This window comes from Lepus europaeus, chromosome 6, assembly GCF_033115175.1.
Source record: "Lepus europaeus isolate LE1 chromosome 6, mLepTim1.pri, whole genome shotgun sequence".
Lineage (NCBI taxonomy): Eukaryota > Metazoa > Chordata > Mammalia > Lagomorpha > Leporidae > Lepus > Lepus europaeus.
In genome coordinates, this window is record NC_084832.1 from 3,774,962 (window position 1) to 3,800,470 (window position 25,509).

At 50.0% G+C, this 25,509-nt stretch overlaps 1 protein-coding gene across 1 annotated transcript in view; it reads right to left on the reverse strand.

Annotated features, from left to right (window-relative positions):
* The window catches only part of MYO16 (myosin XVI), a 514,229-nt gene that overhangs the window by 236,882 nt on the left and 251,838 nt on the right, over window positions 1–25,509 (reverse strand). Inside the window, exons 16-19 of the mRNA XM_062195254.1 lie at window positions 10,326–10,437; window positions 7,020–7,137; window positions 6,226–6,297; window positions 4,027–4,168 (exon numbers count right to left, since the gene is read on the reverse strand). Coding sequence (XP_062051238.1) covers window positions 4,027–4,168; window positions 6,226–6,297; window positions 7,020–7,137; window positions 10,326–10,437 — 444 coding nt within the window. The remainder of the gene's footprint in view (window positions 1–4,026; window positions 4,169–6,225; window positions 6,298–7,019; window positions 7,138–10,325; window positions 10,438–25,509) is intronic.

Genomic DNA, 25,509 nt, shown 5'->3' on the forward strand with positions numbered 1-25,509 from the left:
CAAGAGTAGAGGGGTGAAGGAGTCCCCACAGAACCTCCCAGGTCTCCCAGGTCTGCATGCGGACGATGTCCCAAGACACGGGGATACGTCTGGAGGGAAACCTCTTCATGGTTGCAGAAACCAAGGGGCTGGCTCTCTCTCAGCTGCCCTGGTGGGGGTCTGTGGTAATGGGGAAGGGGTTCCTGAGCCGCTGGGGGACACCTGCACTCTGGTATTTCCCGATCCAGGGTGCCCAGGCCAGGTAGAAGTGACCCTGATAGCAGTCACATCCACTCCTATGAAGAATGAGCAGAGCAGGTCTGATTGCAATACTGAAGCACCCAGGGCCTGAGTGCACCTTTGGGTTCACCAGCCGGAGAAGAGAACAGGGCAGAAGGGAAGGTCTGTGTGTCTGAGTCCACCCAGGGCGGCGAAGTTACAGGGATCTGCACCTGGGACCTCGGTATGGAGGAAACAGAGACTTTCTTAGCAGCTACAGAGGTCATCAGCTATCAGCTGACTATTCACAAAGGCACGAGGCTGACGGATACTAGGGAAGTCAGGTCAAGCTCAACAACTTCTTAGTTTTTGTTCGGAAATCATTAAATATCACATTTAGTTCTCGACACGACAGAGAGGTTCTGCTCTGTACCCTAAAAAACAGTAGATTACAGACAGGAAATCACTCAGAATAGCAAACCTACAGCCCAGATGCCCGCTGGCACAGCTGGGCCCTCAGAATGCCCAGTCTAGGGGCTCTGGGTCAGCGCCCCCATCCCTTGGGCAGAAATGCTGACTCATAGTCCTATGCCCCACAGGAGGCCCCTCATTCTAGCGGTGTTGGGAGGAGGCTGGACAAGGCAGGCTTTCCAGGGCCGTGGGCAGGTGAGTGAGTCAGGATGACCCTGGCTGAATGATCAGAACAACTTGTTCCTGGTGGGAGCTGTACCCTCTGGCACCTGCTGTTCACGCACAGAATGGCTGGTGTGACTCTTATCACTGCAGGACTTACTTCTCAATGGATTATGAAGCTGAGAGACAGACAGGTGCTCTAGGTAACCTCCCAGAATGCCTATACCCGCAGTGAACAAATGTGAACCCCTGGTGCTAGCCACAAACTGTAGGTGAGGGCGTGGTTGGTAGGGAGGGGACAGCAGAGAAACACGGCACCGGGCTGGCCATGGGTAGCCTGCCTTACAGCAGGTGGGGATGGCAGGTGGGGGGTGACAACCATGCCATGCAATCCCCGATGCTGAAGCCACACAGAGATGCCCTGGGAAATGGGTAAAACGCTAGTTCAGTTTGAGATGAGTGACACAGAGAGAAGGGCCTTGGAAAGGGGACAGAGGAAGCAGCTGTGGCCCACGCTCCACGATGGCCTAGGACGGCCTCTTCGTCAACAATAACATGCACGTGTCATTCTCAGCCATTCACTGGGGCCTCTTGTGAAGGCCAATGCATTTTCACACACATGGCAGGAAGCAGAGTTTTCAACAATACAAGGCACTGTTTAACTCTCATTGTTAATCCTCATTCCGTTTCACCTGCTTGGACGCCATCATTTTCAACTAAGCAGAATAAAGTCCCCGTGTGTTTCAAGGTCTCAGGCATCCTCACCCCTCTGTGTGGCCCAGGGAAGGAGTTGTGCAGCCCCAATGCTCCCCATGCCTGCAGCTCCCAGGCCGGACAGCTGCACAGCAGTTAAGGCCTCGGCAGGCCATGGCCGGCCATGGCCCAGTGAATGTCACACATGAACCCTGAAGACGGGAGATTCTGGCTGGGTAAACGTGGCTTCGTTCTTGGCTCATCTTGATGAACTGGTTATCAGCTTCACCTGCATTGCAACCCACCTGGAAGCAAACCTACTGAGAGTCTAGGTAGAGAAAGTAGAACAATCAAATGCCTTTGTTTGCTCATGGTGCACCCATATTACTATAATCCAGGAAACAGATACTCCACTCCAAGAACAAACATTTCACCTGCTTTGATTTCCTGTTCTCTCTTTACTACTTGTTAGAATAACCTTATTTACATTTATTCATTCTTGCAAAATTTATCAAAAAATGCAGCATGGAAATATCTTTATCCTGTCTATGTAAAAGGGTCAGCAACTTTGGCCACAGGGATATGATTTTTTTTTTATCTATGCCATCCTTCTCAATATGATTAAAAATTACAAAAGAGGGATCAGTGCTATGGTGGTAAAGCTGCCACCTACAGTGCCAGCATCCCATCTTGGCGCTGGTTCAAGTCCTGGCTGCTCCACTTCCAATCCAGCTCTCTGCTATGGCCTGGGAAAGCAATAGATGATGGCCCAAGTCCTTGGGCCCCTGCACCCACATGGGAGACCCAGAGGAAGCTCCTGGCTCCTGGATTCAGATCGGCACAGCTCTGGCCATTGTGGCCAACTGGGGAGTGAACCAGGGGATGGAAGATCTCTCTGCCTCTCCTCTCTCTGTATAACTCTGACTTTCAAATAAATAAATATTTTTTTAAATTACAAAACAACAGGTACCAGTCAACCGCCAAAGCCTATTTTAAGGTTATCCAAAATTTCAAGACCTTTCTGTGACTTAGAAAGTGGATTTGTAAACCTGCAAAACCTTAAGCTTTGCATGCACTGCTATGAGTGAGAAATACTGCAAATATAACCTTTTCTTGTGGTATTTGGGGACTTAAGCTCAGATTTGAGTGACCCATGGAGGAAATGGAGATGGAACATGAGACTTTACCCTGTAGAAGTTACACTGATCAGATGTTCATTCACCTCTCAGTACTCACTCATCCCTGTCTACACTCATTGGCTAGCAGACAATTTTAGGAGGCAAGACCATCATCACACATTTACCCACTGACACAATGGCAACGCAGCCACTGAGGGGGAGTCGCGTGCCTTCCACGTCTGTGTCTGTTTTTTCCATGTGTTAAGAGTCGAGACCACATAGAAGTATTCACAGTTATACAGATGTAGGGCTCTGTCAGCCTGAGATGTCAGATGGATACTTTCTCCAAGTTTCTATGCACATGTGGGTTTAGATATTAATTTGTGCAATGTCAGCGCCAGCAATCCTCCCAATAATTTGCACTAATGTAGCACAAAAGTATCACTCTGTGAGCAACCGTCACAGCTGAAGTCACAAGTTAACCGACAGAGAGCAGAAATCTTAGTGAAAACAAGACTCCTCCCCACACGAAATCTCGATATATTTCTGCTGAACTGTGGTGTACCCTACAGCTGCCCTCAAATCACAGACTGAAAATGTTATCTGTGTTCAGTGGGATTTTATGTGTCCATTTTACATTTTAATAAGAATGTTGGTGCTCCTCTACCTTCAGCATCACCTGAGATGTCTATATTTATTTAAAACTTTCTCATCGACATGTGTTGGTGCTGATGTTTTCCAAGAAATCTCTACAGGCAGCAAGTTTCAGGAATCTGATGAAGTCTTTGTGGACAACACAGAAATTCTCAGAAGGTTCCACTCAGTGATGCGCCTACGTGGGAAGCCTTCTGATGCAATCTCGCTCAAGGCCACGCTGAGTGACAGGACTAACAACACAGCTCTCCATCGACAGCTGCGACAGAGACCTACAATGTTTAGATGATCAAACAGCCCGAAACACGGCTGCTTAACAACGATGCAAGGTACGAGCCCTCGTGATGACCACGGAGACCCTTTGTCAAAGGATCCAGGAAACACGGAGGCGGGAAGAGAGCGCTTTGCAGACCCCATCAAAAAAGACGTGGGTGACTCCACAGACACAAGTGCTTTAGATACTCAGACTCCCCTCGGCCTTCGTTCCTAAAGCTTTTATGCTTCTTGGTGCGTGAAAGGCCATAGGCGCCTTCAATGCAGGGAAGACGCATTTGCATATCTGCATGGGAGGGTCATTCCATCTGGCTCAAAACGCTAAAGAATAATCAATAACACGCTTCAAGTGGAGTGACCCGGTGAAACTGAAATGCTCGGGTGACGTTTCACTACGGGCCACGCTGGGATGCGAAGCAGCTTTAGGAGTGGGGGGGCAGCATCCGGGGGCTCCTACCTTCTGGGTTCCTCTTGGCTTTGGAGGTAACAGTTCATGGTGTTCACCAGAAAGCTGAACAGACGACTGTACAGGGACTTGGCCAAGAGGTCCCGGTAGAAGTCAGCCATGGGTACGGTGTGTCTCCGCAGGATCAGATCGCCTAGGGCAGCAGTGGGGAGGGAGGCACAGGAACAAAGGTTTTCCGTTGCTCAGGTCAGCAAACCTCACATCCTACTCATTCTCCAGACAGCCTCGTGTGTCATAGGACATCAAACAATGAGACTGCGACTCTCATAACGGAGAAGGTCTCCCCCAGTTGTGTGAAACGTCCCCCCAAATGAGGTCATATGCACTCAGTCTTATTCCACAGGTTGACCACAGCTCTTGACTTTGAGGCAACTGTCAATCAGGCCCCTCCAAACAGGTTTTCTATCAGCAACACACTGGGCTGGATATGGAATCATCCCAAGGCATCCTGACCATCAGGAAAATTAGACATTTCCAAGGACGTGGTCTAATCAGGCACAAGGCGGGGCTGGCACTTGGCAGTAAGACGGAGCCTCAAAGAAGGAATTCCTACATCTTTCTCAAAGAGATAGCAACGAAAATCTTGAGGTACGGGGGTTTTCATAGAGATTAAATCAGAGAAGGGAACGAGAAGAGAAAGGATGAGCATAAACTGAGTCCATTACAGCTTGCTGGGGAGCTGTGAGTGAACGGGGGTCTTTAATTCACACTCTAAGGCCTTGGCCACGGGGGCTCACGATTGTGCCTCAGTCTGGGTGGGGGATGGAAACAGGCTGAGGACCCTGGGAGGCGAGGGCTGAGTGGGTTGTCAGTCGGTCAGAGGCACAAGTATGGGAGGAGAATTGCTGCTGGAATGGGTTGAGCCACAAAGCAACAATGGGCACTGTAGGCAGAGAGCCCCAAGTTCAAGGCCGCAGGGGCACAGCAGCACAAAGCAGCAGAGAAAGCAGGTGTACAAGCAAGGTCCCCGGAGTCCACGTGGTGGAGGAAGCTGATATGGCCCATGTGGGAAGGGGCCTCCCCTGCCATCCTGCGGTGCTGGGCTTCCCCACCCCGAGGAGGGTGTCTGCCAAAGACTGTAACCCACGGGCGAAAGCCGCCTTCGCCTTCCTGGAGCCAGGTAGAAGGAGAGCGTCAGGAGACCAGGCAGATGGAAGACCAGCGGGGAGGCTCTGGCCACTGACCGCGGAGGGGATGGGATGATGAAGAAGGGACATTAGAAACAATGAGAGGAACCTGAAGGGTCAAACTGGCATGGTCTGCGCTGCTTCACAGAGGGAGACAGAGGGGAGGAACCAAGGGAGACGCTGGCATCTGGGTGGATAACGGGGAGACTGGGTGGATAATGGGGAGATGCACTAATCAAGAATGTGGCAGGGGGATTCTGGGAGGAGGGGCCACTCAGCAATCATTAGCCACGTGTGCAAACACTGCAGGTGTGGTCTCTGGGGAAATAAGGAACAGTCACAAGGGGTCAGGGAACACTCAACTGGATGCTGAGCTCCGGCAGCTGCAACAGAGAGGAAGGTGTGGGGCTTGGATCTACAGTGAACAACTGAGGAGCAGGTGGAAAACCGACCTGGGTGCTCACTGAGTGGCGAGAGGGGCTGTGGCATGGAGGTCAGGCTAATCACTAAAAATACTCAGGTGCTTTTAGGTTCTCATTCCAAACATGCCATTTGCTGGGAACGTGGCATGCACGGGAATCTGATCTCATTGGATCTTGGTTTTCTCATGTTTTAAAATAGAAAGAGTTATGCCCAACTCACAGCAGACGTGGGAGAAATAAAATAAAAAAAACCAAAAACCAAAAACTATAACGTCTGTGGCACTTGGCACCATGCCGGTCAGTTCAGAAACACCCAACAAATGACAGCTATTACTGCGACCCAGTAACAGAGGGAGAGGGGGAGAGGGCAGCACAGCCCCGCAGGCAGAACGGCCCCACGTTGTCCTTGATGCATCCTGTAGAAGTGTTGGCTTTGTTTCTGCAAAATGACAGATTAGCTCACAGCGGTGACCAGTCCATCCGATGATCTCAGACACAGGGTCACTGAGAGGGACCAAACAGGCTCACAATGGTCCTCTCGTGGGCATTCAGTTCATAGACACGCTTTCGGAGGGTGGAGATGGGCAAAGCTGTATCTACTGTAGATCCCCCAGGAGGCCCGCTAGGGCATGGAAACTCACCTTTAAAATACTGAACGTCAGTTGTTAAGGCAGACGCCAGTTCATCCGCTGACACTTGTAACATCCCAGCCACTAAAATCAAAGCAGTGTTACGAACGAAAAGTTAGCATCCATTTCTTGACACCATAGCACTAGGCTTCATGATTATAACTTACTCATTTATGCACGTTAGAAAATGCATTTATTAAAGACAAGGAACGGCCGCTGTAACCCAAGCTGAGAAGCATCTCACTCCACACCGTAAGGGATTCTCGTGGCTCTGAGCAGTGCAGCCCAGCTGGGTTTTCTCGCTCCTGGTACCCACAATGGCATCCAGTGATTTTTTTTTCCAAAATACAGACTCAATCGCTTTGATGTGGGTGAAGATTCGCTGCTTACGACTACCCGTGGTTTCTGTGGCTTTAAGATATTTTGAAAAGAATCTAGGAATGACTCAGAAGACATTCTCTAAGAGGAGAGTTTTTCGGCATGATCTGTGCCAGGAAGTGAAGTGTATTTGTTGAAAATGTTTAGCTAATAACATGCTCCCAAAATACGCCGGGCCGTGGGGTGAGGGGGGAGAGTACCGTGCCCTGGTGTCTGCAGCATCCATGCTGTTCGTGGGGATGAGAACAGAGCAGCGCATCTCGTTACTCACCCACCCCACAGCAGTCTATAAGGAACAAGAACAAAGTGGACCCTCGTTCCCCTCCGGGGCCTCAGGAGCACAGCTGTCCGTACTCTGTCTCCCTCTACCGGTGCCTCTGCAGAGCTGCAGCTCGGAAGGTGGCTATGGGAAGGTGGCTTCCACTGACCTTGCTCCAGCAGCTGGAGGTCAGAGACCAGAGCGGAGTCGCCATCCGTGAGGGCCGTGAACCGGATGTCTCCCAGGTGCAGTATAGCTGCCAGGATCACAAACAGGTTCTCCACCTCCTGGGCGTTTTGCAAATGCACAGAATGAATCCGATTGCTTAAAAGACACATATTTTTAAAACTTCAAAGTGGGCTGCAAAACCCAGGTGGACCCCTGAGAAGGGTGGCGACTTTGCAGGTCACAGACCTTGCATCCCAGAACTGCCAATCTCTGTGGCTCTCCCGATCCCCTCCAAGTCCCCTCTAGGTCCCCTCTAGGATATGAGAGAGTGAGGAAATGATATTGGATGCAAAGTCATGACTCTGACATCACCTAGACATTGAAATGCCCATGGCTATGGAGGGCACTTGGGAGATGAGACTTCATGGCTGTGCTCTGGGGAGACTGGGGCGAAGGCAGGTGAGCCAGGGGCAGTTGCTGCGGCCCCCACTCTGACCCTCTTCTACATCTCTTAAGAGATGCCTCCATGGCCGACCACAGAACTGCTTGCTCCCTTTTGCTGGAGGCCACAGGCAGCCGCATGCAAACAACTCTGCTTCAGCCAAATGCTAACTGCTTTGTAATGTATTTTAAGGAAAGCTCAGGGGAAAAAGAGAAGGATGTTGTTGGCAAGAGCTGTGTTGAAAAGGAAGGTGGCAGGAAGTAGGAGAGTGTTTGTGTTCGAAGGCAGGAGAGGTGCAAGACCTTAAACTGGGTTTAGGTCAGTTACCTGGTGGCAAGAATGAAAAGTCGAGAAAAAGCTGTAAGGTAGACTTTGCTTTTCTGCAGAGCGCCAACTGTGTAGCAGGATGATCAAGACACTTACAGCAGGCAGAGCCCTACAGGGACAAGCGATCCGGCCTCTGGGCATCGGTTTCCTAATGCGCAACTTGGGGTTCAGACAGCCCACAGCTGTGGCACAACACTCCACATTTGGGGTAGCTTCTGAGTCCTACGTGAGTTTTTCAAATTTAATTCTGTCATGCTAAACAGGATAACATTTTCCCAGCCTCTTCAAGTAGCCGGCAGCCTACAGAAATTCCCCCCCTTTTTTTCTTTTTAAGATTATTTATTTATTTGAGCAGTAGAGTTACAGACAGTGAGAGGGAGAGACAGAGAGAAAGGTGTTCTGTCTGTTGGTTCATTCTCCAATGGCCGCAATGGCCGGAGCTGCGCCGATCCAGAGCCAGGAGCCAGGAGCTTCTTCCTGGTCTCCCATGCTTGTGCAGGGGCCCAAGCATTTGGGCCATCTTCTACTGCTTTTCCAGGCCACAGCAGAGAGCTGCATCGGAAGTGGAACAGCGGGGACTAGAACTGGCGCCCATATGGGATGCCTGCACTGTAGGTGGAGGATTAACCTACGCACCACAGCACCAGCCCCAAGATTTCCCTTTCCAAGCAGCCCTGGGAGCTTCTCGTGACTGTCCTGGCGTCCTGCCAGCTGGGCACCTCTGCACGGCCACTGTTCTCACTGAGGTCCTGGCTGCTCTGTGGAACCATCTTGAGTGTGTGTCACAGTGTGATGGGGGCTGGGACCAAGGAGAGAACAAGTACCGCTGGGAGTGGAGGAGAGACTGCTGCTCTGTGACTCTAGGTGGTGAACAGGGACGCCCTGCCGCCCGGCTGGTTGGATGCAGGGCAAGGGTGCAAGTGCCATGATGAACACCACGTGGCCATCATCACCTGCACACGTTTTTGTTCAAGGGTTTTGCCGGCCCAGAACCATCATTCACATCCCGCTGGACGCTAGCCTGTCCCTCCTAAGTGGAATCCTCATCCACTTCAAGTCACTCCAAAGGGTCCAGATGAAGAGATGAACCGCACGCCTTTTGTTAAAATGCACACGTGTCTCCTACCGCAAAGGCTGCTGTATTCTCCATCAGCTGGCTCGGTCAGCAGGTGCATTTTGCTGGCCCTGCCTTTGAGGATCAATCATGGATTTTCAAAGCCCCGTTTCCAAGCAACTGGTATTTTGGCAGAATGGTTCGCTACCCCTATCTGTGTCCCCATTTTCTGTAAGGAAGCCGAAATGTCAGGCATGGTGGGAGGGGGGAAAGGACAGTGGAAAGCCCAGAAGCAGCAAATGCAAAGATGGAAGAGAGTGAGTGAGCAGGAATCGGAAGAGGACAGAAACGCAGACACGGGACGGGCAGAGCAAAGAGAACCAGACAGGCTGGCACTGCAGACTCTGGATTCCAGCCTCCGAGTGTAGCAAGGGTGGGCAGAGCCAAGCGCAGGCAGTGAATCTGCTCAGCCGAATCCCACTTCCCTAACCCTCTCTGCACACACCTGCCCACCCTCTGCCCACTGCTGTCACTATGAGGGCAGCGGAATAACAAAGACCCGAGTCCACCCAAGCGCTGGGTTCCGAGATGAGAAGGGACGTCTCAGACTGACAGTCCATCCAGGCTTCGAATTCCTGGCATCCCAAAGTGGCCGCTGTAGGCTGATATGGATGGCTCATGAGGGCTTGGCAGTCACCCCAGCATAGCCGTAATGAATGGGGGTGTGTGTGGGGGAGACCAGAGATAACACACGGTGAAACGGAGAACTGTGGGAACTCCAAGAGGCCCTTGTCCTAGCCCCACTCCTCTAGACTGGCACTGTTTCATGCAGCAATTTCTAAGCACACAGGGCTGTTTAAATTAGATGAACTAAAATCAAACAATGTGAAACATTCATTTCCTCCATCTCCCTGGCCACGTGTGCACACGGCCAGCAGCCTGCAGGTTTCTGGCATGGGCTGGAGCATCTCTGTTCTCACGGAGACATCACTGCACAGCGGGAGGTCTCACACACGAGGAGGCTAATGCTTGCAGATGTTTGGTAATTCATTAAGAAGCAAATAAACATTGTGCAGGAAGTTATTTCAACAAAGCGATGCGATTCATTTCATAGTGATTCTTAGCAGTAAAAACTGCTACTTTATAACTACCAGTTTTCTCAGGGAACTGATCTCATTAATTGCATGGATACATGCAATTCTCCTTTTGGGCAAGAGCTGCGCCTGCTCTCTGGTAAGCCACAAACACCCTCCTCTTACCACTCTCTGTTTCCCCATGCTTCCCACGCTGCCCTCTATGTGCTGTCTGCCTGTGGCCACTACCCCACCCAAAGTAACCCCTAGGTGATGGGGACTGGACCTTGAGTTCCCAATGGCTACCCTCACAGCGGCAATGCAATAAGACTCAGTAATGCTTTCAAATGCGTAACTTGGAATAAATCAGAAGTTTGCTTTTCCCCGTGAAACCCTAATGCCACGACTCACCGGGGTGCTGAAGCCAACCACGCTCAGAGCTTGTTTCAAAACAGTCAGCTTCTCCCTGTTCAGCGCGTGCTCGGCCGCCGACGCCTCCTCCCGCGTGTTCTGCTTCAAGTACCTGTTAGGACACAAAGCACGCGGCTCAGGCCTCGGCTGCTAGGCAAAATCTGGTGGCTGAAACTCACCACATGACACTTCAGGAAAGCAAAATCAGCTCTAGCCATCCTGGAACCCACTGACACTGCTCTCCACACTTCCCGCCTTAGTGGGGCCCTCACGGCGGTTTGCAGATCGCCTACAGAGACTCGCCAGGGACAATCCTGTGGCGTCTTAGCATCTGCAGCAACAACACTTAGAGCAATTTCTTATTTCTGTCAATATCTTTGCATCACGACGTGGTTGATGCACTCACTGATTTATCAAGCACATGTCAATCACCTTCCAAATGCCGGCAACACCAGCCGCTTTGGACACAAGAGAAGCACTCGTGCCTGGATCCCCCACGGCCACAGAGCACCTGTGCAGGGGCAGAGACAAGCGAGCAGGTGGAACGCCCTTACAGAGCTGAATGCAAGCTTCCGCTGTGCGTGGGAAGGGGTTATTCCCACAGGTGGATGAGGAGACCCGGGGTGGGGGGTGCAGGCTTTGGTCACACGAGTGGCCAGTGTTCGCCAAGCAAACGCTGGACTTGAAGGCTGCTCCTGGAACAATCAGCAGTGTTTAGGACGGCACCAGCCTTGGTCAAACACGATGCATGCAGACAACATACGTCTACAAAACTGGGCCTCAGTGCGATGCGCTCAGAGGGTTCTGTGCATCTTGTAGAAGTTTCTGTGGTGTCTTGGAAGCAATGGGCAGCCCTGAAGATCAAGAAAGCAGTGATGGGGGGTGGGGGGTAGCATTATGGCGCTGTGGGCTAAAGCCCTGGCCTGCAGTGCCAGTTTGAGCTTCAGCTGCTCCACTTCCCATCCAGCTCCCTGCTAATGAGCCTGGGAATGCAGTGGAAGATGGCTCAACTGCTTGGGCCCCTGCACCCACATGGGAGACTTGGAAGAAGCTCCTGGCTCCTGGCTTCAGATTGGCTCAGCTCTGGCTGTTGTGGCCATTTGGGGAGTGAACCAGCAGATGGAAGACCTCTCTCTCTCTCTCTCTCTCTTCTATCTATCTTTCAAATAAATCAAATAAAATCTTTTTAAAAATGCAGTAATGGGAGACTGACTAGGGGACTCATGGGCCCATTTCAAGAAGAGAAAGAAAGGGGTGATTGGGCTGCTGTCTCTGAAAGAGTATCCTGGTGCCCTAGTGCAAGATCTTCTGGGAGAGCTGAGGAGCCAAGGGTGACGGGTGAGCCCGCGAGAGATGAGCAGAGGGGAGCAGTGGGGTGGGAGATGCAGAGGTGGCAGGACCAGGGCCGACTGGGGACAGGGAAGGAGGAAGGAGAGGCATTAAGAATGCCTGGGGAAGATGGAGGACCATGGGCCATTCAACCAGGGAGCACTGTGAAGACGAGGGATGAGTACTGTGAGAGCGCCAGCCTTATACAGTAGAGCATTCCTGTTGGGTATGAGCTACTTGTTAAAGCCCTGGTGGAGTTCCAGGAAGTCGGGAGATACTAGGAAATAAGGGGACACTCCGAACATTCACGGACAATGCACATTACCCTTTCATTCCATTTTGTGCCAGCTTTTTGGAGTATGCTCGTATGGTCAGCAACTCATCGACATGCAGAGGACAGAGCCCACGGGGTGGACAAGGTCACAGGAAATGAGACTCTGTAAAGTTTTAGGGCTGAAATTGGAGTCATTCAAAGTAAAGGCTAATGGATGGGTACTGACTGAGAAGCAACCATGGCAACCAGGAGTCGGGTCCTGGATGTGGGGGTGCTCTGTGAGGGGTGGGGGCAGGGCTGCAGAGGAGGTCTGAGGGGACGTCACTGTCCCCATCTTGGCTGCAAGGGTGGAAGACGGGTCTGGTAGCTGAAGTGGAGGTGGGAGAGGCTTTGCAGGGTTCAGATGCTGAGCAGGTGCAAAAAGAGACAGTGAGGGAAACTGAAACCTGGGGATCATGGGTATGAAGAGGAGGGAGCTGCTGAAAGTGGGGAGGGGGGCTGGGGTCCTGAGCAACCCCAGGAGGAAGGACACGGCTGTCCACCTTGCACCAGGTAAGGCAGGAATTGTAAAGGCCAGGGAGCAGGGCACTGTCCTGAGACGTCAGTGTTTCCAGGGGACAACAAGGTTGGGCTTTGCATGAAGGCCCCGGTGAAGGCAATGTGAGGAAAAGAGTAAGACTGGGCTCTGCGTAGGGAGACACAGGGGGCCAGCTGGGGCTGTGCAGCGCCCGGGCTGGGGGAGTGGAGACCAATGTGGCCTGGGCTGGGGTCTCATTCTCTAGAGTTTCTCCCATGCCCAAGGTTGGACAGGTGAGCTGGGGTTTGGGCAGTGGGAGAAAAGGAGAAGTCAGGGGCAAGAGCGTCAGTACGAGTTGGTTTATGATGGTCAGACTCATTGCGCCTAAAAATGCTACGCAACGTTAATGACTACGGCGTATTCCTGGTAAGAAATTCCAACTGCTGCAGGCACGGCTGGTTCCCAAAGCAGTTTTCCATGTGGTTTCCCGCAGGCCTCGCTTCATTCCCACTTGCCGATCACCGCAAGAGTGTCCGACTGAGAGAGTTCATTATCGTATTACAGAGAACAACCGGCTGCCGTTACCACTACAGGCAAATATCCCAAGGCCATCATTTCTAGCAGAATTCTTTAAAAGTAACCAATTAGCATACTCCTCCCACAACTAGCTGAAGCATTTCTTTAAGCCATCTCCCCTCTATTTTATTTTTAAAAATTATCTTATTTGTTTGAGAATCAGAGAGAAAGAGAGAGGTCCTGTTGGGGTCAAAGCCAGGAGTTTAATCCAGGTGTCCCACCACTGCCTCCCAGGGTCCACCAGGGCAGGAGGCTGGAGTCAGAAGCCACAATGGAGTAGCAAATCCAGACACTCCGATGCGGGAGGCAGGCTTCCCCGCCTGCATTTTAATCACCAGGCCAAATCATCTCTTTGAGTCCCGTAGCACAGGATTCACCGAGATGACCTCCTTCACCAGGAAGCATCAGTAGAGCAGCCCTGTCACTCCAGGTGACTCGCGGGTGGAAGGAGTCAGTGAGGTTCCTCCTGGAAATGTTTGGACAGGTCTGACAGCCGTGTAAGGTCTTCACAAAATGCATGGGAAATGAGTGTCATGAAAACATCATGCGTGGAATTTCAAATTTATTTTGCAGAAAAATAAATTTTTCCAATCCATTTCTCCATGAACTTCCAGAAGATTCCTTGCTTGTCATGGATGAGGGGGAAACCAAGAGAGACCACTTTAGGGGGCGGGGCTTCTGCTCCCAGACTGGCTGTGCAGTCACAGTACCAGACAGGAAGAGGATTTAAAAAACATCTGTAGAACGCCATGTCTATTATACAAATTCAAATTTTCTTTAAGATGACTTCTCTAGAACTCTACAGCTCATAGATATCAGGGACTCTGCTTCTTCTTTTTTCTTTTCTTTTTTTTAAGATTTAAGGTTTATTTATTTATTTATTTAAAAGACAGAGTTACAGAGAGGGGTAGAGATACAGAGAGAGGTCTTCCATCTGCTGGTTCACTCCCTAGATGGCCGCCATGGCCAGAGCTGCGCCAATCTGAAGCCAGGAGCCAGGAGCTTCTTCTGGGTCTCCCATGTAGGTGCAGAGGCCCAAGGACTTGGACCATCTTCCATTGCTAGCCCAGACCACAGCAGAGAGCTGGATTGGAAGAGGAGCAGCCGGGACTAGAATCGGCATCCATATGGGATGTCGGCGCTTCAGGCCAGGGCTTTAACCCGCTGTGCCACAGCCCTGCCCCATGGGACTCCGTTTCTTAATTGAGGGGATTCGTACCCGGAAGCAGAGCATCGCATGTTGATTCCTGCAGATGAAAAGCACCGTTCTGATTTTCTGCTTGCGGGGATTCAATCCTGCAACTTCACTCCGGGACACAGAAAACAGCCGGAAAAACAGGCCTGGCAAAATACTGAAAACAAGACTCTGGGGACCAACATTTGAGTCCCATTGGGCTCTTTCTGGAAACGTTTAAATCTTCATTTCATCACCAGAAGACTGAGTAATATACATTAAAAGTAAAGTAAAGAACACTCCACATTCCTAGTTCATTCTGTGAGAAGCAACTGAGATGTTGGGTGTGGAATGCTTCCTACACTCAAATTTCATTTTCTCTGCTATTTATTTTTATTTGGATGGAACAGACATAGATCTCCCATCTCATGTTTCACACCCTAAATGCTCACAACCACTGGGGATGGAGAACCCAAGCCAGGTCTCCCATGTGGTAGGAGGGACTGGCGCCTTCCAGGGTGTACGTGAGCAGGAAGCTGGACAGCAAGTGGAGCAGAGACTCAAAGCCAGGCACCTGACAGGGGACACAGGTGTCCTGAGCAGCACCCCAGGCCTTGTGCCAGGCACCTGACCCTAGACTCTGATTTTTACTGCACACATACAATATGAAAAATTCCTGGAAAAATTATGCCTTGCCTGTATGGGGAACTTTAAGTCCATGTGTTCTGTCATTGATGAAGCTGCTAACCTAACAAGTAACCAAGCCAAGTAAAATAACGGAACACTTTGAGACATTAACAAAATGCTATTACCAATGGGAACTATCTCAAGTCATAAGATCGGCTTTCCTGTTCTCAGATAAAAGAAAGAAATAATTACAAGGGAAAGATGATAGTTCTCATTTGACTATGATCTCAGGTGAGTCACCTGTAAGCTGACAATCATATGTAAGGTGACAACGCTTTTTAACACTTTAAAAAGGTAAGAATGACTGTGGGTTGAGTGACAGGGACCTCCTATAGGCCAGCTATCACCCCACGGAGGTTATTCCACTCATCTCAACACAGTGGGTGAAAACCACCCCAGACAGCGCTAAGCCAGTGTTCCAGCTGCCCAAGGACTTCCGTCTTTGCTCACCTAGTGAGCAGGGGTCCCACAATCCCCAGAATTCAAGACTTAGAACTCAACATTCAATGTCATCTATATCCTTCCTTTTAGGAATCAAAAGCACATGCTGATAGCTTAAAACATCTGATTCTAACCATCCCCTTAGACCTCGCACGGCTCTCGGGGAGGTGCTACTCTCACACGTCTCTCGGGGAGGTGCTACTCTCACACGTCTCTCGAGGAGGTCCTACTCTCACACGTCTCTCGGGGAGGTCCTACTTTTTTTTTTTTTTTTTTTTTTTTTTTTTTGGAAGGCAGAGTGGACAGTGAGAGAGAGAGACAGAAAGAAAGGTCTTCCTTCTGTTGGTTCACCCCTCAAATGGCTGCTTTGGCCTGCGTGCTGTGCCGATCCGAAGCCGGGAGCCAGGTGCTTCCTCCTGGTCTCCCATGCGGGTGCAGGGCCCAAGCACTTGGGCCCTCCTCCACTGCCTTCCCGGGCCACAGCAGAGAGCTGGACTGGAAGAGGGGCAACCGGGACAGAATCTGGCGCCCCGACCGGGACTAGAACCCGGTGTGCCGGCGCCGCAGGTGGAGGATTAGCCTAGTGAGCCGCAGCACTGGCCATGGGGAGGTCCCACTTGTCAAGGCTCAGGGTAAGAACTCGCAGAGCTAGTCCTCTGGTAAGAGTCACCGCTGTTTCGTGCTTATCAAGTTGGCAGATGACCACAATGCTGTGTATGTTGTTCCACCGAGGGAGTATAGGAATGCAGCCGATGGGGGAAGAACCGGGGATTGGCTGGTACTGTTGCACTCGTTCCACTCAAAGGGGAAGAGGTGGGGGTCATATTGATGCAGCCGGGTCTTCCATAGGAATCTTTAAAGGCATGTCCTCGACACACTTCACGCTGACTCACAGAAGCAGCTACTAGCTCACCCACTTCCGACATTAGAAACCGACGCTGATCCGTGGCCATACGGCCTTGACCATGCCCGATCTTAGAAGCTAAGCAGGGTCGGACCTGGTTAGTACTTGGATGGGAGACACTGACGCCGTTTAAGGTCACAAAGCTACTCACAGGCAAACCAACACACTCCTCCCCCAGACTCCGAGACTCCTCAAATTCCCTCACAAGTGCCTCACAGGGAGGGTGGAAGGGGCTGGGGCACCCTGAATCCCCGCCTCCTCTGCTCAAAGCCACCTCTCTATCTGTCACTAACAGAAGGATCAGTGACTGTTGAAACCTGGGAGTCCACACCTCTGCCAACTTTGCAATAGTCATCAATTAGATGGAGTTATATTTTTCCTACGTGAGAAGATTACAGGCCATAAAGCTTTGGCTAAGTCGTAACTAGGAAGGGACTTGTTGGCACTGTTTCCCAGCGGAAGCCCATCTACACATCTGGTGTGCCTTTCTAACTTAGTCATTTCTATGTGTTCAATCCTTCTTTCGAAACATTAACCTGTGTTTTAAGGAGACGCATGTCTCCTTGAGGCAAATGCCAGAAGAAATAAATGTCTACATTTTGGAAGTCACCAATCACATAAAAGTCTTCAGTGTCCCTGGATAATATGCTTATCGAGCAGGCAAACACTGTTCATGGATCTGCTTGGCAGAATAAAACAGGCCCTGGGGAGGTGGCCAGCTGGAGCCCACAGTCCGCCACCTGACTCCCATCCAGGGCAGCTGATCCAAGCCCACTCCACCCTCCCAGGGCCCATCATCCAGCTCCTACAGCCTCTGTGATTTGAATGTCAACTCATTTTCTCTTTCTTAGCCTTCAGTCATGAAGTGCTGGTATTTCTTGTCTCTGCATGCCCTACACAACAGTCCCAACAAAACAAAGCAAAAAGAAAGAGAAGAGTTAGAAGAGTCGGTGGAATCTATGCAGAAATCTACGGGGCTTTTCTCCAAGTCATTGTCCTAAGGTGCATTTCCTTTTTCTTTTTCTCTTTTTTTTTTTTTTTTTGTTCTTTTCTAGATTTCCCATTTTTTTCCCCTAAAAATCAAGGAGTGTTATATAAAACAGAAGCTCTACCAAACTACAAATATCAAAAACCCTGAGTGCAGTTCTCTGGAGATGCATCTAGACCGCTGTGTGTATCTGTGAACTGTTCTACTTAGTGCTGAGCCATGTGGATGGACCGCTGCCTGTCTAACTACTCAGCCACTTGATGGACATCAGGGTTGTTTCCAGTTTGGTGCAGTATGAACCAAGTCACTATGAACATTCACACACAGGTGTCTGTGTAAACTTGTCTTCCATTCTACGGACAAACGCCGAGGAGTGCAACAGCTGGGCTGTATTGTACGGTGGCATCTGTAGATGAGTAAGAATCTGCCACATTCTTTTCCAGGGTTCCTGTGCTACCACCTCACACTCCCAACAGCAAGGCGTAGTGAGTCAGTTTCTCCACACTCTCACCAGTGGTGAGGACAATCGTAGTCAGCGTGTGGGGACAGCTCACTGGGGTTTGGATGTGCACTTCCCTAAAGGCTAACGATACTAGCCATCTTCCATGCCTCATGGCTCATCTGTTTCTCCTCTATGGCAAAATGTCTCTTTGTGTCTTGCGTTTATTTTCTAGCTGGACTAGAATTTTTAAAATTCTCCTATTCAATTTGGAGATTTCTCTATATATTCTAGATACTAGTTCTTTGTTAGTATGAGATTTTCAATATTTTCCCCCAGTCTGTAGCTTATTTTATATTCCTCCTACTGCAGCTTCTTGTGGAATAAGAGTTTTGCTTTGATGGGGTTTCATGTATCAATTTTCTCTGATGGTTGTGCTTTTGGTATTAAGACCTTTCAAAAATTTCACAACTTTATGCTTTCAAAACCTGTGAGTCATTTTGAATTTTTTTTAAATTTAAGGTGTGAGTGTTCTTTGGCTTTGCTTTGCTTCTTGCTTTGTTTGTATTTGCCACGGATGTCCCATTGTTCCGGCATCGTTTGGTGAGAGGCGTCTTTCCCCCAGTGGGTTGCTGTGTGCCTTTGTGAAAAGCCAGTTGAGTGCACCTGAGTGAGTCTGTTTCTGTGTGCTCTCACCTGCTTCTCTGTGTGTCTCACTTTGTTCTGTCTGCTTATCTGTCAATGCCACACTCTCTGAACGACTAAATACACAGTCAGCTTTACTGTAGGCACGTTGATTCCTCTGATACAGTCATCTTTCTCAGGATTATTTTAGCAATTCCAGGACCTGGATCTTTGCATATACATTCAAAAATAAGCTTCTGTGTGTGTCACAAAATTGTTGAGATGTCAACAGTAGAGGAAGTAACTGACAACTTCACATTTGAATATTCCGGTCAGTAAACATGGCAGGTTCCTTTGATTTAATTTATCAGTATTTTGTCATTTCCACATACACATCCTGCATATCCTTGGTTAATGTATACCTAGATATTTCAGTTCCTTGGAGCAAGCAGAAAATGTATTCTGTTCTTAGTTTTGTTTTCACACGTCCATTGTTAATGTAGCATACTTGCAGTTAAGACTTGGTGGGTCTTCAAAATGATCATGGACAATATGCATTATGAAAAACACTATTTGGGACTGGTGCTGTGGCACAGCAGGTTAATGCCCTGGCCTGAAGCAACAGCATCCCATGTGGGAGCCGGTTCGAGACCCGGCTGCTCTATTTCCAATCCAGCTCTCTGCTATGACCTGGGAAAGCAGTAGAAGATGGCCCAGGTCCTTGGGCCTCTGCACCTGCATGGGAGACCCAGAGAAGGCTCCTGGCTTCGGAACAGCACAGCTCCAGCTATTGCAGCCAACTGGGGAATGAACCATTGAATGGAAGACCTCTCTCTCTCTCTCTCTCTCTCTCTCTCTCTCTTTGTCTGTCTCTCCTCTCTCTGTGTAACTCTGACTTTCAAATAAATAAATCTTTTTAAAAAACACTATTCATGGACTTCCAAATTTTTTTACATCAAAATAAACTTGCCTTGGGGGCTGGCGCTGTGGCATAGGGGGTTAAAGCCACAGCCTGCAGCACTGGCATCCCATATGGGCCCCGGTTCGGGCACCAGCTGCTCCTCTTCTGATCCAGCTCTCTGCTATGGCCTGGGAAAACAGTAGAGGATGGCCCAAGTCCTTAGGCCCCTGAACCTGCATGGGAGACCAGAAGGAAGCTTCTGGCTCCTGGCTTCGGAACAGCTCAGCTCTGGCTGTTGTGGTCATTTGGGGAGTGAACCAGCAGATGGAGGTCTTCTCTCTCTGGCTCTCTCTCTCTCCGTAACTCTGTCTTTCAAATAAATAAAATAAATCTTAAAAAAATAAATTTGCCTTTTTTCCCTAAAGATTTTGTTTATTTGAGAGGCAGAGTTACAGACAGGGAAAGATAACAAGAAAGGTCTTCCATCTGCGGTTCACTCCCCAATGGCCACCAACGGCTGAAGCTTGCTCCATCCAAGGCCAGGAGCCAGGAGCTTCTTCCGGGTCTTCCACACAGGTGTAGGGGCCCAAGCACTTGGGCCATCTTCCACTGCTTTCCCAGGCCAGAAGCAGAGAGCTGGATCAGAAAAGGAGCAGCCAGGATACAAACCAATGTTCATATGGAATGCCGGTGCCATAGGTGGAGGCTTAGCCTAATACACTACAGTGCTGGCCCCTAAACTTGCCTTTTTTTTTTTTTTTTTTTTTTTTTTTGTATTTTTGACAGGCAGAGTGGACAGTGAGAGAGAGAGACAGAGAGAAAGGTCTTCCTTTTGCCGTTGGTTCACCCTCCAATGGCCGCCGCGGTAGGCGCGCTGCGGCCGGCGCACCACGCTGTTCCGATGGCAGGAGCCAGGTGCTTCTCCTGGTCTCCCATGGGGTGCAGAGCCCAAACACTTGGGCCATCCTCCACTGCACTCCCTGGCCACAGCAGAGAGCTGGCCTGGAAGAGGGGCAACCGGGACAGGATCGGTGCCCCGACCGGGACTAGAACCCGGTGTGCCGGCGCCGCAAGGCGGAGGATTAGCCTGTTGAGCCACGGCGCCGGCCTAAACTTGCCTTTTAATTCCATTTTCCAGAAACTTGTTTGAATTCCCCTCGTTTGTGATCCATGTTATCAGCCTTGCAGCATGTGACTTGCTGGATTGATTTCTTAGTTTTAGAAGACACCTTGGTAAGTTCCATGGAGACCTGCACCCCCTTTTCACAAACCTGATGAACGCCTTCTTTTAACTCAGTTTGTAAATCTCATTTTAACAGATCCTTGTGAAAAAGCACAACTTTACTGAACATACATCTGTATTAGAGGAGAAAAAGCAAATCTGATGAGCATGTGTTACAACTGAGCAAAATTACACCTGGGTTTTGAGAAAGGAAAGATTTTCATTACAAGAAAAATTAATTAACTAAAGAAGAGCAACTGTTGACTATGTGCCATTCCTAATCGAGTATTCTTTCCAATGTATCAATCTGTGGAGGGGTGATGATGGTGTATCTTCCAAGGGAGGTCAATGACCCAGCCAAGAATCTGCATGTGTTTGGGGTGCACGTGTGTGCGTGTATGTATCTGTATACACTGATAATTTTTGCTTTGCTACCAAGTTCAACAGGTACTAGAGAAAGTTTCTTATGTCACTTGAGAGTAGATGGATTAAAGTCAAGCACTAAATCACAGGAGGGTTTTTTCCCTGGTAACAGAGGAGCCCATGCTGGAAATCCACTTCAGGATGTGCTGCCTAGGGGGCGAGTTTAAATGCTACTGCCTGTGGCATCACCCTAAAGACTGGGAATTCAAGGTAGCAATGGAATGATCTACATAGCAAATACAAACAATGACTGTTTACAAGACAAACATCATCGGATTCTAGGGGCCATGTCCTCTCCAAGTGCCTGCACCTGCCGTGTCTCAGTGGTGCTGGGCACTCTGCAGGCACTGCCATCCAGTGGACAGGAAATGACCTGGTGTTGTCCCCTATGCATCCGAGGCACACTGGCATGGGAGGCTCGGATGTAAATGACATTACCACGTAAAAACACATCGGCACAGCCCATTCAGCCCGTCAGAGGCTTCAGACAATGAGCAAAACATTTTGCCCAACTTTTTATCAAAGAGCAATGTTTTCTGTATTGTGGGCAAACATGCCTCTTACTTGGTGATGTTCAATACGTAAACAGAAACCGGATAAGGCAAAATGAAACCGTTGGCATCAATAGAAACAGCACAGTTGGCCAAGAGGGTAGCACCGTCTTCACCCCAACAACTTGCCCTTGGAAAGGAAACTCCTGTCTTCATTGTTTTCAAATTGCCTGGAACCTGCTAACTAACGTTTAGTCTCTCTCAGTGCAATAAAATTTGCTTTATTATTATCCACAGGTTCAGGTACCTAAATCTCCACCCACGAACATGTTAATGCGCTAGGCACAAGCTGTTTTGTTTGGAAAGAGGTCTCCAGAAGAGGACAGAATCTCTTACAAGTTACACTCTCAGAAGGAAAGAGTCTCGTGACACTCCAAGAATAGTTTGTCCAGATTTTTCTAATCAGTCAGAATGTTTCTTCAAAACATCTGTGGAAACAGAGTCTGCACTCTCAGTCTTGGAGCTAGGGCACACCGTGTGGTCTTATTTGCTTCTGGAAAACGTCTAGATGGTAGAGTTGGGGGTGGAGACATGGGGTCAGAGTCCCACACACACGGCCTGAGCAAGGGCTGTGGGGGCTGAACCCCAGCATGGCCCCAGCCGGCGTCCCATCTGCTAGGACAAGGGCAGGGATTTCCTTCCCACAGAAACACCCCCAGCCGTGAATCAGGAAATGGGGGAGAAAGCTCCGTCTCTGCTCAGCATGTGTAGATGTGCCCGGCCCTGATGGAGCAGAGTCCGGATGGAGGCAGAGCCCATCGACAGGTCGAGGCCTAGGGGCTGTGCCTACCCAAGGGGCGAGGAGATGGAGGTTTCCCCATTTCACACCAAGTCTCCCGGGGTCGGCCAGAGGAGGGAGGGCTCTGTAATGGGAGAGGGGCCGTGTGCCTGTGTGAATGAGCCCATGGCGGCCCAGGCACGACAGTGCTCCCATCCTCCTCCAGGGAGATGGCTCCTGACATGCATCTCGCGAGGTCATGGCACTACACCATTATGAAGGACAGACCTACACAAAACCCCGTGTCCTAGGAACTTGACTGAGGTGGCCGCCCACACGGGAACTTTCGTGGTGGGTAAATTCAGACACGGGAGCACATTTCCTGATTGTCACTGCTGATGAGCTAGCCCACTGCTTCCCAGTTCCATCCAGGTCCCACCCCTGACACGCAGCCCACGTTAATGATGTGTGAGACGCTCACCGGAGCCCACACGGATGTCAGGCAATCCCTTTCAACATGGCAGCCCCAAGAGAGAACTTTGTTTTTTGGTCAAGCGATTTCCAACGTATACCCTATTTCTCTCGCCTGTTAGAATATTACAGCCAATGCCCAGACCTTTATCTTTGCTGCCATGGGTGGGAGTTACCTGATGGGGCCCAATCTTCAATCTCAACAGATCCTGCCCTCTCTGATTCCCACGTAATCAATGGCTAAGACAGGGATTCTCCTGCCTGATTCCCAGGGCCGGGCCTTAGAAGACTTCTTGCTGCTATTCCAAGCCACCCCAGTGCTCTACCAGCCTGTGTCCACATCCTACAGTCCTGCCTGCTCCCAATCTACTTTCTGCACCATGGCTGAAGTTATTAGAGAATCAGATTTCAGGGGTCGCTGCTGTGGTGTAGTGTGTAAAATCGCCGCCTGTAGTGCCGGCATCCCATACGGGCACCAGTTCAAGACCTGGCTGCTCCACTTCCGATGCAGCTCTCTACTGTGGCCTGGGAAAGCAGTAGAAGATGGCCCAGGTCCTTGGGCCCCTGCACCCATGTGGGGGACCTGGAAGAAGCTCCTGGCTCTTAGCTTTGGATCAGTGCAGCTCCGGCCATTGTGGCCATTAGGGGAGTAAACCAGTGGATGGAAGATCTTTCTCTCTGTCTCTACCTCTCTCTGTAACTCTGTCTTTCAAATAAATAAATTTTTTTAAAAAAAGTTTACTTTCATCATTCCAATCTTCACAGAAGCATTTCTCAAATAAATCCCCCACATATTTTCTAAGACCCCTGTAACAAAACTCTAACTCATCAAACTCTTATTTTACAATATTTTCCACTCTACATCCTCCTCCACACCAGAGCTGGTCACCATATTACTAATCAAAATTTTTAAAAAATTTTATTTGAGAGGCAGAGAGACAGAAGGAGATATACAAAGAGGGCCACTCACTTCCCAGATGTCTGTAATGGCTGCAGCTCATGCTGAACCCAACAGAGGGGAGTTCAATTCAGGTCTTCCTCGTGCATTGCAGGAACCCAATTACTTGGGCCACCATCACTGCCTCCCAGGGTCTGCATTGGCAGGGAGCTGGAGCCAGGCATTGAACTCAGGTACTCCAGTAGAGACCTGGGCGTCGTAGCTAGAGACTCAACCGCTGGGCCAGTCACCTGCCCATGATTAATGATTGATCTGTAGTTTGTTCTTTTGCCACTCCTCTCCAAGATTCTCTCCTGGCTCACCGACACCCATTTCCCCTGGCCAGAATGAGCTAGGAATCCAAGATGGGCCTTCTCTGCCTGACCGAGCCGTGGGCTCTGTGAAGGTTGGTTTGCTGTGTTCACTTGGCTGGGTTTTGGGATGCCCAGACATTCGGGGAAACATTACTCTGGGTGTGTGTTACTAGGGTGCTTCTGGACGAGACTAGCCTGTGAATCCATGGACTGCGTACCGCAGACACAGTACCCTACTGTGAATCCATGGACTGCGTACCGCAGACACAGTACCCTACTGTGAATCCATGGACTGTGTACCGCAGACACAGTACCCTACTGTGAATCCATGGACGGCGTACCAGAGACACAGTACCCTACTGTGAATCCATGGACTGCGTACCGCAGACACAGTACCCTACTGTGAATCCATGGACTGCGTACCGCAGACACAGTACCCTACTGTGAATCCATGGACTGCGTACCGCAGACACAGTACCCTACTGTGAATCCATGGACTGCGTACCGCAGACACAGTACCCTACTGTGAATCCATGGACTGCGTACCGCAGACACAGTACCCTACTGTGAATCCATGGACTGCGTACCACAGACACAGTACCCTACTGTGGGAGGCCTGTGTCCACTCAGTCCGAGGCCTGCATGGAACCAGCAAGGCTGCACAGGAGGGACTGCTCCCCCTGGCAGCTGGGGCTGGGACGTCCGTGGTTGCTGCCCCTAGAGTGTAGTGGCATGGTGACTCTGGAGGCTCAGCTACACAGTTTTCACACTGAAACCTACATCCCGGGCTCCCTGATTCTTAGGATGCTGGACGGGGACTCGAATGGACGCCAGCAGCTTTCCTGGGCCGTGAGCAGGCCAACAGCAGATCCTAGAACGCCTCACCTTCTACAGTCCCACGAGCCAGTTCCTTATAATAATTCTCTGTGTACACGTCTTTAGATTCTGTTTCTCCTGACAATCCTAATGACTATTGCCCTATTTCACTTATTTACAGATTTTAATATTCAGTAGTTCTTATTTAGCATACAACAAAAAATGTCACCAACTTAATTCTTCATGGATGGAGATTCTCTACTGATTCTCAAAAAATCCTAGTCAACATTGTGTGTATGGAAGGATTCATATATGTTGAAAATTTCCATAGATACTTGGAAATTTCCATATACACCAAGCTGGTTCCATTTCTACATGTTAGGACCCCCGTGTATCTGAGAAGTATCATATGAAGATGGTAACCAACAAAGCTCTACTCTTTTCATTTGGACAAACCTTGGCAAAGGTAAGTAAAAAAAATCAAAGCTGTAAAAATCAATGATTATGCCAGCGCAGTGGCTCAACAGGCTAATCCTCTGCCTTGCGGTGCCGGCACACCAGGTTCTAGTCCCGGTTGGGGCACCGGATTCTGTCCCGGTTGCCCCTCTTCCAGGCCAGCTCTCTGCTGTGGCCCAGGAGTGCAATGGAGGATGGTCCAAGTGCTTGGGCCCTGCACCCCATGGGGAGACCAGGATAAGCACCTGGCTCCTGCCATCGGATCAGCGCGGTGCGCCGGCCGCAGAGCACCAGCCACAGCGGCCATTGGAGGGTGAACCAACGGCAAAAGGAAGACCTTTCTCTCTGTCTCTCTCTCTCTCTCACTGTCCATTCTGCCTGTCAAAAAAAAAAAAAAAAATCAATGATTATTTTGCCAACAT